At 43.1% G+C, this 16,832-nt stretch overlaps 1 protein-coding gene across 10 annotated transcripts in view; it reads right to left on the reverse strand.

Annotated features, from left to right (window-relative positions):
* LOC112264953 (plectin) overlaps window positions 1-16,832 on the reverse strand; it is a 159,127-nt gene that overhangs the window by 13,996 nt on the left and 128,299 nt on the right. For 7 of the 10 annotated variants that reach the window (XM_024441885.1, XM_024441883.2, XM_024441881.2 and 4 more), the window contains 16 exons: window positions 16,577-16,670; window positions 16,155-16,309; window positions 15,620-15,941; window positions 15,384-15,461; window positions 15,117-15,278; window positions 12,689-12,793; window positions 12,191-12,286; window positions 11,951-12,076; window positions 11,678-11,830; window positions 6,173-6,327; window positions 5,848-5,974; window positions 5,356-5,539; window positions 5,082-5,102; window positions 1,262-1,419; window positions 314-492; window positions 39-177 (listed from right to left, as the gene is read on the reverse strand). In XM_024441885.1, the coding sequence (XP_024297653.1) occupies window positions 39-177; window positions 314-492; window positions 1,262-1,419; window positions 5,082-5,102; window positions 5,356-5,539; window positions 5,848-5,974; window positions 6,173-6,327; window positions 11,678-11,830; window positions 11,951-12,076; window positions 12,191-12,286; window positions 12,689-12,793; window positions 15,117-15,278; window positions 15,384-15,461; window positions 15,620-15,941; window positions 16,155-16,309; window positions 16,577-16,670 (2,254 nt within the window). The remainder of the gene's footprint in view (window positions 1-38; window positions 178-313; window positions 493-1,261; window positions 1,420-5,081; window positions 5,103-5,355; window positions 5,540-5,847; window positions 5,975-6,172; window positions 6,328-11,677; window positions 11,831-11,950; window positions 12,077-12,190; window positions 12,287-12,688; window positions 12,794-15,116; window positions 15,279-15,383; window positions 15,462-15,619; window positions 15,942-16,154; window positions 16,310-16,576; window positions 16,671-16,832) is intronic. The other 3 variants (XM_024441879.2, XM_024441878.2, XM_024441886.2) reach the window with 1 other exon arrangement.

Raw genomic sequence — 16,832 nt, forward strand, 5'->3', positions numbered from 1 at the left:
CGGATAGAATACAGTTCATTCTAACAGAGACACTGTACCTTTAGCTGGGTGTGGTAGTTCTCCACCTCTTTTTCATCTGTTGGCATCTTGTTTACGTCTCGTAAACGGGCTTCATACTTTTTGAGGGTGTCCTCTGCTCCCTTTGTGCTGCGGATCACTATGTCGATGGTCTTCAGTCTGAACAAGGAATGGTGTATAGTGTTAGCTGTATATGTAACATGACTCAGATCTACTATTTAGATTGAAGATGTTACTTATTGGTCCTATGGTTTTGATATGCATGTCGTAACAATCAGAGTCAGGAGGAACTCACTTGTCCAGGTACACGGAGGACAGGCTGTAGATGTGCTCCATCTTCTTCAGCGTAATATCCAGCTCAGAGCGCAGTACTGGGGTGGAGCCGGACTGCTGAGGAGATGCCAGCACCTCCTCTGTCTTCTCAGCCACATTGGTCAGGTCTTTCTTCAAGCCCTCCAACTCTGACTGGACTTTCTATGAGCAGAAAAGGGAATAATGGACCATAACTGGCTATTCCACCTGGGCATCCAAGCAGTCATGGAGTTGTTAACAAGCTAACCAGCAATGTACTGTAAAGTGAAATTAGGGACACAAAGGTCTTCTGAAACTTCTTACGATCAGAAACGAGCAGATGGAACATACTAAACAGCATGACTGATCTAAAAATGTTAGTTTGTCTCTTCTACTGTCTAACTTCATTTACTTGACACACAAGAACTTTAAATAGCTTCCTAAACAATAACCCCATGTTAAATGCGACCTGGCTCTGTTTAAATAGCTTCCTAAACAATAACCCCATGTTGAATTTGGCCTGGGTCTGTTTCAAATAGGCATGTTATCTAATTTGGGCTCAAACTTCATTACAGATCTACCATTAACTCTGTTTGCTTTGGGATTGGATGTGTGATTTATAGCAACCATTTACCAGTGGTCTGGCTACCCCTGAGTCTAAATTACATAGATACTGATTTTTTTCTGTCATGGTCGAGAAATAGCTACAACAGCAAATGTATCTTCCTCCATTGCCGTTAGACCCATAGTGAAGTGCCCTAAAACTCCCAAGGTGCCCCTATAATGTATTGTTGTATTGTCTTTGTGCTGTTCTTGTCTGTAACTGTTATGCACTGTGTCATCTATTTTGTGTGGACCCCAGGAAGACTAGCTGCAGCATGTGCAACAGCTAATGGGGATCCTTATAAACTAAACTAAAAAATGTCACTGAGGGGTGACGTCACTGCAGTACCTTCTGCTCAGCGGTCCTCTGGGCGCAAGCCTTGAGCGGTTCCTTGTCCACGGGCTGTCGCAGATGTGCGACGGTGCGAGTCTCACATCCCTCCAGCTTCAGACACAGGTCCTTGATCTTGGTCAGGTAGCTTCGGCACTCAGATTCATCTTGCTCACCTGAACAGAAGAAGATTAATTTACAGATCAATAGGACTAGAATTCTGGATCAGAAAATAGTGCTCTGTTCCCTGATTAATATTGAATGATACAAAGAGCATATAGCTATGTTTTTGCTGAAAATTATTTGGCTACATGGGCTGCATCCCAAATGGTATCCTATTCCCTATACAGTGCATTACTTTTGACCAGGGCTCATAGGGATGTGGTCAAAAGTAACGCACTATGTAGGAAACAGGGTGCCATTTGGGATGCATCCACGGTTATGGTACAATAGCACAGTCAAAATAAAATATTAGAAAATATAAAATATAATAAAATCACATTTTATTGGTCGCATACACATTTTTAGCAGATGTTATTGCTGGTGTAGTGAAATGCTTGTGTTCCTAGCTCCAACAATGCAGTAATAATCTAACAACACACAACAATGCACACAAATCTAAGGGTAAAATAATGGAATAAAAAAATATAAATATTTGGACGAGCAATGTCAGAGTTTGGAGTATAATATATATATATATATATATATATATATATATATATATATATATGTTGTGGCAGACGGCAGGGAGAGGTGAGGGGAGTGGTAATTGAGAGATATCTTGCAGGTAGCTTGCTCCATCCCCAAGCCTTATATGGACTTCCTGCCCCAATGAGGAAAAGCTGTGGGTCGTTAAGCCAGGGAGTGCTTGGGGATAAAGGAGGAAGCAGCCTGCACAAAGGGGGCAGAGGAGGTGAGAGACACGAGAGGTCCGAAGCGTGAGAGGTCCGAAGAGTGAGAGACACGAGAGGTCCGAAGAGTGAGAGACAAGAGAGGTCTGAAGAGTGAGAGACAAGAGAGGTCCGAAGAGTGAGAGACAAGAGAGGTTCGAAAGGGTGAGAGACAAGAGAGGTACGAAGAGTGAGAGACAAGAGGTACGAAGAGTGAGAGACGAGAGGTAAGAAGAGTGAGAGACAAGAGGTACGAAGAGTGAGAGACAAGAGGTACGAAGAGTGAGAGACAAGAGAGGTACAAAGAGTGAGAGACAAGAGAGTTACAAAGAGTGAGAGACAAGAGAGGTACGAAGGGTGAGAGACAAGAGAGGTCCAAAGAGTGAGAGACACGAGAGATCCTAAGAGTGAGAGACAAGAGAGGTACGAAGAGTGAGAGACAAGAGAGGTACGAAGGGTGAGAGACACGAGTGGTTCGAAGAGTGAGAAACAAGAGGTATGAAGAGTGAGAGACACGAGAGGTCCGAAGATTGAGAGACAAGAGAGGTACGAAGAGTGAGAGACGAGAGGTACGAAGAGTGAGAGACGAGAGGTACGAAGAGTGAGAGACAAGAGAGGTACGAAGGGTGAGAGACAAGAGAGGTACGAAGGGTGAGAGACAAGAGAGGTACGAAGGGTGAGAGACAAGAGAGGTACGAAGGGTGAGAGACAAGAGAGGTACGAAGGGTGAGAGACAAGAGAGGTACGAAGAGTGAGAGAAACGAGATCAAAAGCTCTGTGATTGCCCATTGTGACCTGGACTGTTGGACTACCCCCTCTTCAGCTATATATATATATATATAGCTGAAGAATATGTGGATAGTATATCTACAGCAATAGTTGAATAGAATGGACTTGACTAGAATACAGTATACAGTGCCTTCGGAAAGTATTCAGACCCCTTGACTTTTTCCACATTTTGTGACGATTGTTATACCGCATAACGACAAAGCGAAAAGTTTTTTTTTTTTTAATTGTTGCAAATTTATGAAAAACAACAAACAGAAATACCTTATTTAGATAAGTATTCAGACCCTTTACTGTGAGACTCAACATTGAGTTCAGCTACATCCTGTTTCCATTGATCATCCTTGAGATTTTTCTACAACTTGGGAGTCCACCTGTGGTAAATTCAATTGATTGGACATGATTTGGAAAGGCACACACCTGTCTATATAAGGTCCCACAGTTGACAGTGCATGTCAGAGCAAAAACCAAGCCATGAGGTCAAAGGAATTGTCTGTAGAGCTCTGAGACAGGATTGCGTCAAGGCACTGATCTGGGTAATGGTTCCAAAAAACGTCTGCAGCATTGAAGGTCCCCAAGAACACAGTGGCCTCCATCATTCTTAAATGGAAGAAGTTTGGAACCACCAAGATAATTCCTAGAGCTGAGCAATCTGGGAGGAAGGGCCTTGGTCAGGGAGGTGACCAAGAACCTGATGGTCACTCTGACAGAGCCCCAGAGTTCCTCTGTGGAGATGGGAGAACCTTCCAGAAGGACAATCATCTCTGCAGCACTCCACCAATCAGGCCTTTATGGTAGAGTGGCCAGACAGAAGCCATTCCTCAGTAAAAGGCACATGAGAGGCCGCTTGGAGTTTGCCAAAAGACACCTAAAGACTCACAGACTATGAGAAACAAGATTCTCTGGTCTGATGAAACCAAGATTGAACTCTTTGGCCTGAATGTCAAATGTCACATCTGGAGGAAACCTGGCGGTGAAGCATGGTGGTGGCAGCATCAGGCTGTGAGGATATTTTTCACCGGCAGGGACTGGGAGACTAGTCAGGATCAACGGAGCAATTTACAGAGATCCTTGATGAAAACCTGCTCCAGAGAGCTCGGTTCACCTTCAAACAAGACAATGACCCTAAGCACACAGCAAAGACAACACAGGAGTGGCTTTGGGACAAGTCTCAATGTCCGTGAGTGGCCCAGTCAGAGCCCGGACTTGAACCCGATAGAACATCTCTGGAGAGACCTGAAAATAGCTTTGCAGCGACACTCCCCATCCAACCTGACAGAGCTTGAGAGGATCTGCAGAGAAGAAGGGGAGCAACTCCCCAAATACTGGTGTACCAAGCTTGTAGTGTCATTCCCAAGAAGACTCAAGGCTGTAATCGCTGCCAAAGGTGCTTCAAAAAAGTCTGAATACTTATGTAAAAGTAATATTGAAGTTTTTGATTTATTTACATCTTTTAAAACCTGTTTTGTTTTGTCATTATGGTGTATTGTGTGTAGATTGACGGGGGGAAATTATTTAATCAATTTTAGAATAAGGCTGTAACGTAACATAATGTGAAAAAAGTCAAGGGGTCTGAATACTTTCGGAATGCACTGTACATATGAAATGTGTAAAACAGCATGTAAACATTAAAGTGACCAGTGTTCCATGTTTCTATGTACAAAGGGCAGCAACCTCTAAGGTGCAGGGATGAGTAACCGGGTGGTAGTCGGCTAGTTCCAGTGAGTAAGTTCAGGGCAAGGTAATGGGTGGTAGCCGGCTAGTTGTGGCTATTTAACAGTCTGATTTTGTTCTTGGTCATTTCGATCATGAATTCATTATTTATGCCCACATAATTATTATAATTTTCCTGAACTATATGTCTCATGAAATCCATATAATCACTCAAGCTTTTGCTCATCAACAAATAGTTTCAAAATCAAACTCAATCCACTGCCAGCTTCATGCAGGAGAAATGATTAAACAACATGATTATACAACACATGCAAACTCATGCGATTGGACAAGGTGGCTAATGCAATGAACAGAGAAGTTAGAGAAAATCTTGAATGATGGATAGGTTGAGTGAAGTTAATGGAGTGAAACGAATCAGAACTATCAGAGAAAAGGCTAAGCCAGTCAAGAAATGTGCTCAATCTGACACTGCAACTGGGACACCTTACCTCCAGAGGGTGACACATAGCCTGTAATGTGAATTTAACAGTTAACCACTATTTCTAGACAAATGGGCCTGTGATGAATTTCAACATCTACAACAACGAATATTGAAATCATGATGTTCATGAACGGAAAATGCAACGGCAACTCATAAGGTGTGCAGTGCAACAAAGTGTGAAATAAAATGTGCAACACTGATGTCATAAAAAAAAAAACATGGTTTGATGCTACTTCGAGTACTATATAGACCCTCTACCTGCCCAGATGTCCAACACTCACCTTTCTCCAGAGAGTGCAGCAGTCCTTCGTAGTGCTGGCTAGCCTTGTTGTAGCTACTCTCCACCTGCATGCGGTCATCTGCACCAAACAGCTGGGAGTCCTGGCTGTCTCTTAGGAACTCTTGGTAGTGGAGTTCCAGGTTCCTCAAAGCTAGCCTGTACTCCTCTACCCTCAGGGTCTTAAACTGTAGTGATGGGGAAGAAAGATAGGAAAGGTGAGTGTGGTTAGGTAAGAGTGTTAAATTCTCTTGGCTAAATTCCATCTGATCCCCCCCCTCCCCATTCCAGGACCTTTGGAATTGTATAGGTAAGAATAAATCATTCTGTGGGCCTAATACAACTCTACAACAAAGAATTGTTGTCTCCAAAAAGTATGTGTGCACATCCCAAATGGCATCCTATTCCCTGTGTAGTGCACTACCTTTGACCAGGCTGCACTACATATGGAATAGGGTTCCGTTTTGAGACACAGTCTGTGTGAAACTGAGCTCACCGCGGTGATGTTCCATGAGCTGATGAGGTGGATGTCTCTCGTCAGGTACTGCCAGGACATGAGGCTCTTCATGTCCACGTACAGCATCTGCCACAGGACCAGCAGGTTCTGGTGACTAGTGTCCAGACTGTGGGGGGAGGTTAGAGGTTAGTGAACCATACAGGTGCTGGGGTCAAACGCAAGAGCACAAAAAGACTTGGGACCAGGCTAATGTTGTTAATGGTATGGCTAAATCAAAAGTTTTGTCCATTTTGTTTCATGGTAAGGCTGAATCAAAGGCTTTTGCCATGGTGTTTTATTGCAAGGAGATGATTGGTTGCCTCACCCTGAGACGCCGCTCACTGCGTCATTATTGGTGGGAGGAACCAGGAAACAGATGGAGGGCACGGTGGCCTTGCTGCCTTTGGGGTTCTGCACCTTCCACTTGTACGGCTGAGAGTTGTCCAGCAGTACACACTCCTCCCCTCTGTGAACTGTGAGCTGGAAATAGGTACAAAATGGATGCCCACATTGTACTGTATCTGACCAGTTCTAATGACAAGCCTTCAAGCATGACTAATAAGACAAATAGAGAGAAAAAACTAAAACATATACTACTGCTTTTCTACTTCTAAGTGTCTACGCTGAGTGTACAAAACATTAGGAACAACCTTCTGCCCTCAGAACAGCTTCAATCCGTCGGGGCATGGACTCTACAAGGTGTCGAAAGGATTCCATGTTGACTAAAATGCTTCCCACAGTTGTGTCAAGTTGGCTGGATGTCCTTTGGGTGGTGGACCATTCTTGATACACACGGAAAACTGTTGAGCATGAAAAACACAACAGCATTGCAGTTCTTGACACGAACCGGTGCACCTGGCACCTACTACCATACCCAGTTCAAAGGCACTTAAATATTCTTATCTTGCTCATTCACTCTCTGAATGGCACACATACACAATCCATGTTTCAATTGTCTCAAGGCTTACAAATATTGTTTTTTACCTGTCTCCTCCCCTTCATCTACACTGATTGAAGTGCATTTAACAAGTGACATCAATAAGGGATCATAGCTTTCAGCTGTCACCTGGTCAGTCTGTATCATGGAAAGAGCAATGTTTTGTACACTCAGTGTATGCTTTGAATAAACACTACATTTCCACCGATTCTGATAGAATGTGCTTTTACACTGTAAAACCGGATAAGTCCTGGCTGCTCAAACATTTCTGAGGAAACCGATCACCTCAAATGAGCAGTACTACCTTCATATTAGTAATACAAATGCAGTTTTTTAAAGTAAGGTATACTTAAATTTAACAACCCCCACTAAGCCAGCGCCTCTAATCATTTCCCGTGTGCCTTGGCTCTTCAATTGAATTGTAGAGTTACCACCCATGACCGTATTTGTTAGTGACAGAGACATGGTTGATGAATTCATTAATTTTCAGTCAAGTGTCCTTCACCAAGTGAGTTCCTAGTCGAATATTATCACTATAATAAAACCATTACATATACATAAGGCCTTATACAGTAAGTAGGGTTGCAAAATTACAAACTTTCCCAAAACGAATTGTAAATAACATTATGCTGGCTTGCAAAGTGTTGTGTAATTCCTATTGGGATCTAGCCAGCATTAGGCTATGCAAGAATTTACATTTGTATTCACCAGCATCACTTAGGAGACTACCTAAGCTTTTAAACTGGAACAATCATTTCAGTAACAGATGTAATGATTGGATTCGCTTAGAAAAATGCTATTTATCTTTGTGTAGCATAACATTTAATCAATCAATACCACAATGTACATGCAACAACACTGATATAGTTGAAGTCGGAAGTTTACATACACCTTAGCCAAATAGATTTTTTTGACAATTCCTGACATTTAATCCTAGTAAAAATTCCCTGTCTTAGGATCAGCACTTTATTTTAACAATGTGAAATGTCAGAATAATAGTAGAGAATGATTTATTTCAGCTTCAATTTCTTTCATCACATTCCCAGTGGGTCAGAAGTTTACATACAGTCAATTAGTATTTGGTAGCATTGCCTTTAAATTGTTTGTTTAACTTGGGTCAAGAGTTTCGGGTTGCCTTCCACAAGCTTAACGCAATAAGTTGGGTGAATTTTGTCCCATTCCTCCTGACAGAGCTAGTGTAACTGAGTCAGGTTTGCTCACATACGCTTTTTCAGTTCTGCCCACACATTTTCTATGGGATTGAGGTCAGGGCTTTGTGATAGCTACTCCAATACCTTGACTTTGTTGTCTCCCACAACTTTGGAAGTATGCTTACGGTCATTGTCCATTTGGAAGATCCATTTGCGACCAAGCTTTAACTTCCTGACTGATGTCTTGAGATGTTGCTTCAATATATCCACCAGATTTTCCTACCTCATGATGCCATCTATTTTGTGAAGTGCACCAGTCCCTCCTGCAGCAAAGCACCCCCACAACATGATGCTGCCACCCCCGTGCTTCACGTTGGGATGGTGTTCTTCGGCTTGCAAGCCTCCCCCTTTTTCCTCCAAACATAATGATGGTCATTATGGCCAAACAGTTCTATTTTTGTTTCATCAGACCAGAGGACATTTCTCCAAAAAGTACGATCTTTGTTCCCATGTGCAGTTGCAAACCTTAGTCTGGCTTTTTTATGGCGGTTTTGGAGCACTGGCTTCTTCCTTGCTGAGCGGCCTGTCAGGTTATGTCGATATAGGACTCGTTTTCCTGTGGCTATAGACACATTTGTACCTGTTTCCTCCAGCATCTTCAGAAGGTCCGTTGCTGTTGTTCTGGGTTTGATTTGCACTTTTCGCACCAAAGTACGTTCAGCTCTAGGAGACAGAACGCGTCTTTTGACCAGCTGGAATTGTGATACAGTGAATTATAAGTGAAATAATCCGTCTGTAAACAATTGTTGGAAAAATGTGTTATGCACAAGAAGATGTCCTAAACGACTTTTTCAACCATTCCACACATTTCTTGTTAACAAACTATACATCTACTTTGTGCATGACATGACACAAGTCATTATTCCAACAATTGTTTATAGACAGACTATTTAACTTATAATTCACTGTATCACATATCCAGTGGGCCAGACGTTTACATACACTAAGTTAACTGTGCCTTTAAACAGCTTGGAAAATTCCAGAAAATGATGTCATGGCTTTAGAAGCTTCTGCTAATTGACATAATTTGAGTCAATTGGAGGTGTACCTGTGGATGTACACTGCTCAAAAAAATAAAGGGAACACTAAAATAACACATACTATATCTGAATGAATGAAATATTCTTATTAAATACTTTTTTCTTTACATAGTTGAATGTGCTGACAACAAAATCACACAAAAATTATCAATGAAAATCAAATTTATCAACCCATGGAGGTCTGGATTTGGAGTCACACTCAAAATTAAAGTGGAAAACCACACTACAGGCTGATCCAACTTTGATGTAATGTCCTTAAAACAAGCCAAAATGAGGCTCAGTAGTGTGTGTGGCCTCCACGTGCCTGTATGACCTCCCTACAACGCCTGGGCATGCTCCTGATGAGGTGGCGGATGGTCTCCTGAGGGATCTCCTCCCAGACCTGGACTAAAGCATCTGCCAACTCCTGGACAGTCTGTGGTGCAACGTGGCATTGGTGGATGGAGCAGGACATGATGTCCCAGATGTGCTCAATTGGATTCAGGTCTGGGGAACGGGCAGGCCAGTCCATAGCATCAATGCCTTCCTCTTGCAGGAACTGCTGACACACTCCAGCCACATGAGGTCTAGCATTGTCTTGCATTAGGAGGAACCCAGGGCCAACCGCACCAGCATATGGTCTCACAAGAGGTCTGAGGATCTCACCTCGGTACCTAATGGCAGTCAGGCTACCTCTGGCGAGCACATGGAGGGCTGTGCGGCCCCCCAAAGAAATGCCACCCCACACCATGACTGACCCACCGCCAAACCGGTCATGCTGGAGGATGTTGCAGGCAGCAGAACGTTCTCCACGGCATCTCCAGACTCTGTCACGTCTGTCACGTGCTCAGTGTGAACCTGCTTTCATCTGTGAAGAGCACAGGGCGCCAGTGGCGAATTTGCCAATCTTGGTGATCTCTAGCAAATGCCAAACGTCCTGCACGGTGTTGGGCTGTAAGCACAACCCCCACCTGTGGACGTCGGGCCCTCATACCACCCTCATGGAGTCTGTTTCTGACCGTATGAGCAGACACATGCACATTTGTGGCCTGCAGGAGGTCATTTTGCAGGGCTCTGGCAGTGCTCCGCCTTGCACAAAGGCGGAGGTAGCGGTCCTGCTGCTGGGTTGTTGCCCTCCTACGGCCTCCTCCACGTCTCCTGATGTACTGGCCTGTCTCCAGGTAGCGCCTCCATGCTCTGGACACTACGCTGACAGACACAGCAAACCTTCTTGCCACAGCTCGCATTGATGTGTCATCCTGGATGAGCTGCACTACCTGAGCCACTTGTGTGGGTTGTAGACTCCGTCTCATGAGAGTGAAGAGTGAAAGAGAGAGTCACTAGAGTGAAAACACCGTCAGCATTCAAAAGTGACCAAAACATCAGCCAGTAAGCATAGGAACTGAGAAGTGGTCTGTGGTCCCCACCTGCAGAACCACTCTTTTATTGGGGATGTCTTGCTAATTGCCTATAATTTCCACCTGTTGTCTATTCCATTTGCACAACAGCATGGGAAATTTATTGCCAATCAGTGTTGCTTCCTAAGTGGACAGTTTGATTTCACAGAAGTGTGATTGACTTGTCATTGTGTTGTTTAAGTGTTCCCTTTATTTTTTTGAGCAGTATATTTCAAGGCCTACTTTCAAACTAGGCAGAGTTGCAAAGAAAAAGCCATATCTCAGACTGGCCAATAAAAACAAAAAGATTAAGATGGGAAAAAGAACACAGACACTGAACATAGGAACTCTGCCTAGAAGGCCAGCATCCCGGAGTCGCCTCCTCACTGTTGACATTGAGACGGGTGTTTTGTGGGTACTATTTAATGAAGCTGCCAGTTGAGGACTTGTGAGGCGTCTTTCTCAAACTAGACACGAATGTACTTGTCCTCTTGCTCAGTTGTGCACCGGGCCTCCCACTCCTCTTTCTATTCTGGTTAGAGACAGTTTGCGCTGTTCTGTGAAGGGAGTAGTACACAGCACAGCGCTGTACCAGATCTTCAGTTTATTGGCAATTTCTTGCATGGAATAGCCTTCATTTCTCAGAACAAGCATAGACTGACAAGTTTCAGAAAGTTCTTTGTTTCTGGCCATTTTGAGCCTGTAATCGAATCCACAAATGCTGATGCTCCAGATACTCAACTAGTCTAAAGAAGGACAGTTTTATTGCTTCTTTAATCAGGACAACAGTTTTCAGCTGTGCTAACATAATTGCAATTGATGTCGTGATCTCATCAATTAGCCTTTTAAAATTATAAATTTGGATTAGCTAACACAACATGCCATTGGAACACAGGAGTGATGGTTGCTGATAATGGGCCTCTGTACGCCTATGTAGGTATTCCATTAAAAATCAGCCGTTTCCAGCTACAATAGTCATTTACAACATTAACAATGTCTACACTGTATTTCTGATCAATTTTATGTTATTTTAATGGACAAAAAATTTGCTTTTCTTTGTTATCATATCTTTAAAAAACTGAGTTGGTGTGACTTCTCATTTAGTTTTGAGTCAGTACCACATAAACATTTTAAGTAATAATGACTTTTAATTGACTAAGTACAACTTACTAGAAGTATTTGAGTTAAGAGTGTACTAACTAGTAGCCTAAGAATGTTTGCTTCTCCACTGGAGAGCTGGTCACATGAACATTAATATCTCCTCACCTCCATCTGTTTGAAGTCGCAGACGGCCTGGACAGGCAATTTGCCCTTAACTGGTGTTGCTGGGTTACGTGGCTTCAGCTGGACAATGGTCTTGGCCCTCCGGTTCAGCCCATCCAAATGGGTCTTAAACTCTTTCAGTTGCTCCTTCTCATCCTATAGGAAATATCACATTGTATTTAATAAAACAAACAATGACAGGTGCTATTGCTATTGTAATGTCACTGAAGTAGAGTTGCTGAATTTCACTTCTTCAAGTAGAGTAAGTCAACCTACAGCTGCGTCCTGTAACAAGTCCTCGAGTCGTGTCACAGTGATGTTACGGTTGCATGTGTATTTCTTCTTCATTGTCTTCTGCATCTTTTTCATCGTCTCCTCTGCCTCTTTCACGTCGGAGAAAAACTACAATGGGTAGAAAAGGAGGAGCACAAGCCATTTTAAAGATAGGATGATGTATTTTAAGAAGTGTTTTTATGCTCATTGGACCATCTGAGGGGGATATATGAGTCGGCATACTTGGAAGTAGGCAGTGTTCTCTTTGAGGTGGGACTCGATGCAACAGCAGAGCTGCAGGATCCAGCTCCACTGGGTCTGCAGTGCTGCAGTGAAGGCCTTTGGTGGAGAGAGAGAGAGATGGGTGTGAGACAACCATTGGCCTCTTTAAAAAAGCGCTTAAACAACCCACCGATCCTCATGTCCTCTGCTTTTTAGGCATGAAACACAAATCCCTGTTAAATAGATACTGTAATGCAGGGGTAGGCCACTAGATTTAGCCACAGGATGATTTTTGTCTGAGTATATGGTCAGGGGGCCGGAACATAATTTGAACATTGTAAATTAAACACAAGTAAGCCCAAAAACAGATTGTATTTAAAGATAACATGCTAATTTGGTACCTTAAATACATTGAGACACAATCACAAATCTTTATTTTTATTCATGGGAATACTTGAACATAATTACTCAATTAATTTTAGCTGAATTCCTGGTGATATAAATGTATTTTTTTCTCACCTCTACAGTCGTCTTGGCAGGGTGACCCTCCTTCAGTAGTTTGTCTCCTTGGACCTGGACACTGTTGACCCTCTTCTCCCTGTGCTCCAGCTCTTTCATCAACCCCTGAGATAAACCAAAGAAAACACATGAGTTACGGCAAGAGGGGGGATATTACTAGATATGCAAGTGCATCCCTAATCATAATAAACTAATTACTTTAATTATTTTTTTCATTGTCAAGATTAGCAAACTTAGGCATGACATGCCAGCAACAAACGCTGACACTACACATCCAAGTATAACTGATCAAATTATGAAAGACAAGCATTGTCATTTTGAATTCCGTTAAGTGAGTTTGGAAGATGTGAAAAATTATTGTTGTCTATAAACATTGACAAGCAATATCGTCCACTATTATCCTCAGTAATTTTCCATCCAAGTTGTCAGCCCCCGTCAACTTGACAACTTGGATGGAAAATTACTGAGGATAATAGTGGACGATATTGCTACACCTAGTTGCCATATCTTCAATCTAAGCCTACTAGAAGGTGTGTGCCCTCAGGCCTGGAGGGAAGCAATAGTTATTCCACTACTGAACAATAGCACAGCCCCCTTTACTAGCTCAAATAGCTAACCAATCCGCCTGATACCAACCCTTAGTAAACTTCTTGAAAAAATGGTGTTTGACCAGATACAATGCTAATTTACAGTAAACAAATTGACAACAGACTTTCAACACGCTTATAGGGAAGGACATTCAACAAGCACAGCACTTACACAAATGAGGGATGATTGGCTGAGAGAAATTGATGATAAAAATATTGTGGGAGCTGTTTTGTTAGACTTCAGCACAGCTTTTGACATTATTGATCATAGCTCTTGCTGGAAAAATGTATGTGTTATGGCTTTACACCCCCTGCAATATTGTGGATAAAGAGTTTCCTGTCTAACAGAACACAGAGGGTGATCTTTAATGGAATCCTCTCAAACATAATCTAGGTAGAATCAGGAATTCCCCAGGGTAGCTGTCTAGGCCCCTTGCTTTATACATTTTTTACTAATGACATGCCACTAGCTTTGGGTAAAACCAGTGTGTCTATGTTGGCGGATGGCTCAACACTATACACGTCAGCTACTACAGCGAGTGAAATGACTGCAATACTTAACAAAGAGCAGCAGTTAGTTTCAGAATGGGTGGCAAGGAATAAATGAACCCTAAATATTTAAAAACCTAAAAGCCTTGTATTTGGGACAAATCATTCACCAAACCCTAAACCTGAACTAAATCTTGTAATGAACAATGTGGAAATTGAGCAAGTTGAGGTGCCTAAACTGCTTGGAGTAACCCTGGACTGTAAAACTGTCATGGTCAAAACATGTTGATACAACAGTAGCTAAGATGGGGAGAAGTCTGTCCTTAATAATATGTTACTCTGCCTTCTTAACAAAACTATTAACAAGGCAGGTTCTACAGGCCCTAGTTTTGTCACACCTGAACTAATGTTCTGTCATGTGGTCAGGTGCCACAAAGAGCGATGTCAGAGAAATACAATTGGCTCAGAACAGGGCAGCACGGCTGGCCCTTAAATGTACACAGAGAGCTAACATGAATGATATGCATGTAAATCTCTCATGGCTCAAAGTGGAGGTGAGATTGACTTCATCACTACTTGGTTTGTAAGAAGTGTTGACATCCTGAATGTACTAAGGTGTCTGTTTAAACTACTAGCACACAGCTCAGACACCCATCCATACCCCACAAGACATGCCACCAGAGGTCTGTTTAAACTACTAACACACAGCTCAGACACCCATCCATACCCCACAAGACACCCCACCAGAGGTCTGTTTAAACTACTAACACACAGCCCACACACCCATTCATACCCCACAAGACATGCCACCAGAGGTCTCTTCACAGTCCCCAAGTCCAGAACAGACTATGGGAGGTGCACAATACCACATAGAGCCATGACTACATGGAACTCTACTCCACATCAAGTAACTTACGCAAGCAGTAGAATCAGATGTGAAGGGATACACAGGAACAGACACACACATACGCTAGCACACACATTCTACACACACACGTACATTGTAATATAGTTGTATGGTGGTATTATACATTTTTGTATTGTTGATATGTAGTGGTGTAATAATGTTATACATAATGTTATATATAGCGTTTTCTCTTTTGATTGATGTGTTTGGACCCCAGGAAGAGTAGCTGCTGCCTTGGAAGCAGCTAATGGGGACCCTTCATAAATACTTCAAAAAACAATTAAACAGAATCTGATCAAAAGCTAATTAAAGATGTCATTTTACTGTTCTGTAAAGTGCAATAGCTTTTTACTTTACTCTACAAGATACCGTACTATGCTTAACTCTTTTCAAATTTAAATTAAGTTGAACTTTCCAGGTATGGTGAGGATGAGAACAGCCATACCGAGTAGTTGTCTTTCTTGGCTGTCATGTTGGTGTTGCGTTCGCTCCAGTCATAGTTAACCTCCTCCTCTTCCTTTTCATTCAGCCACATCAACTCCTTGGTGGCTGCAGTGACAAAGGCATGAAGCCCGTCCAGGCTGTGCAGACGAGCCTTGGAAGAACTCTGGGGAGAAAATAATATAAATGAGATTGGAGAAGACACATTAGATAAATGTCAGATAGTTGAAAAGTTGTTGTTGCACGTTAATATCTTGAGTCCAGAACATACCATAAGCTTGCCATAATGCAACTCTAGCTTGGATAAGTTGTCTCTGTAGGCACCTTTGCTGACAGGGGAGAGCTGACTCTGAAGGGGAATAGAATAAGAGACTAAAGATTAGAGAAGAAGCAGGGTTAAAAAAAGAAACAGTCAGACTACTTTGAGCATTAACCAAAGAGGATCAATGATGGTATGACTGAATCAGTCCAACTCCAATCCCATCCCAGGTAGTTTTTCCAAAGTACCTCGTCTGCCTTTGCCCTGCCAATCTTAGCATGGAACTCCTCCACTGACTGGTGAAGGCCGCGGTGGCTGCCCAGCTGGGACTCCACGGTGGGCAGGTCCGAGCCCCATTCCCCCCGGTCCACCCGCCTCTGGTTCTCCTCCACCCAGGCCAGCAGGTCCTGGATGTAGCGCAGGGTCACCTCATCCAGCTCGGGACGCACCCTCATGGGTGCCTGCTGAAGGGTTTGCATCTGGGACATCTGGGTGATGGTTACCCCGGACTTCAGGCGCAGATTGTACTCACTGCGCAGGTTCACCAGCCGCTCGTGGAGACGGTACACTCTGGAGGTAAAACAGGAGAAACAATGATGACTTGTTCAATGACAACAAACCCACTTGTCATAAATATGTAAAGACATAGTAATAATATAATAATTACAATACAGTAAGAAGCTTAGGTGTCATCACGTGTCGCACAAGGCCTCACAATAACACAGTAATGCTCTGAGTGAATGACATGGCACTGAAATGGTTTTACTCCGTGGTTGTTCTGACCTGCGGTACATCTGTTCAGCTTGTAGGTGGCGTCCATCCTTCAGCAGCTGCACATCGTTGAAGAGGTACCGGATCATGCCCTCGGCCTTGTCCAGGTCTGTCTCTATCTCTGCTGTGTGCTTAGCAGGCTTTCCTGAGTTCAGCAAACGGACATCCTAGAACATAGATTACAGTATAAACACCATGACGCCATGTGTTCCATCTTGAATACAGCATCAGTAGGCATCAATCCATCAGCGTGAGAATGCTTTTGAACATCAGAACACAACCAATCTGCGGGGTATTAATTCACTGTATCATTGACTAGACTCAGTCTAGCATGGGCTTGTGGTTACAAATCTGTAGGGCCACAGACTGTACATTATACATATATTATCTATATTGGCTAGTGACTGTCTGCCCCAGCAGGGTATGAAACTCACCATCTGTAGCAGGCCCTCAACCTGGTTGAGCTGCTCCTCACACACCCCAGACTCCATCTGGACCTTACTGACAATCCTCTGCAGCCGCTCCAGCCTGAGGGTCAAAGGTCAACACATCAGTTGAGACATGTTCCACAGTCTCTCATAACTCGGCTCTTAGGCTGAGGTATTGTCTAATGAGGTAACGATTTAACTCAATGATAGAACTGTAAATCATGACCGACAATACTCTACTCAAAGACAACACTGGCCCCTT

Source organism: Oncorhynchus tshawytscha, linkage group LG13 (genome assembly GCF_018296145.1).
Source record: "Oncorhynchus tshawytscha isolate Ot180627B linkage group LG13, Otsh_v2.0, whole genome shotgun sequence".
NCBI lineage: Eukaryota > Metazoa > Chordata > Actinopteri > Salmoniformes > Salmonidae > Oncorhynchus > Oncorhynchus tshawytscha.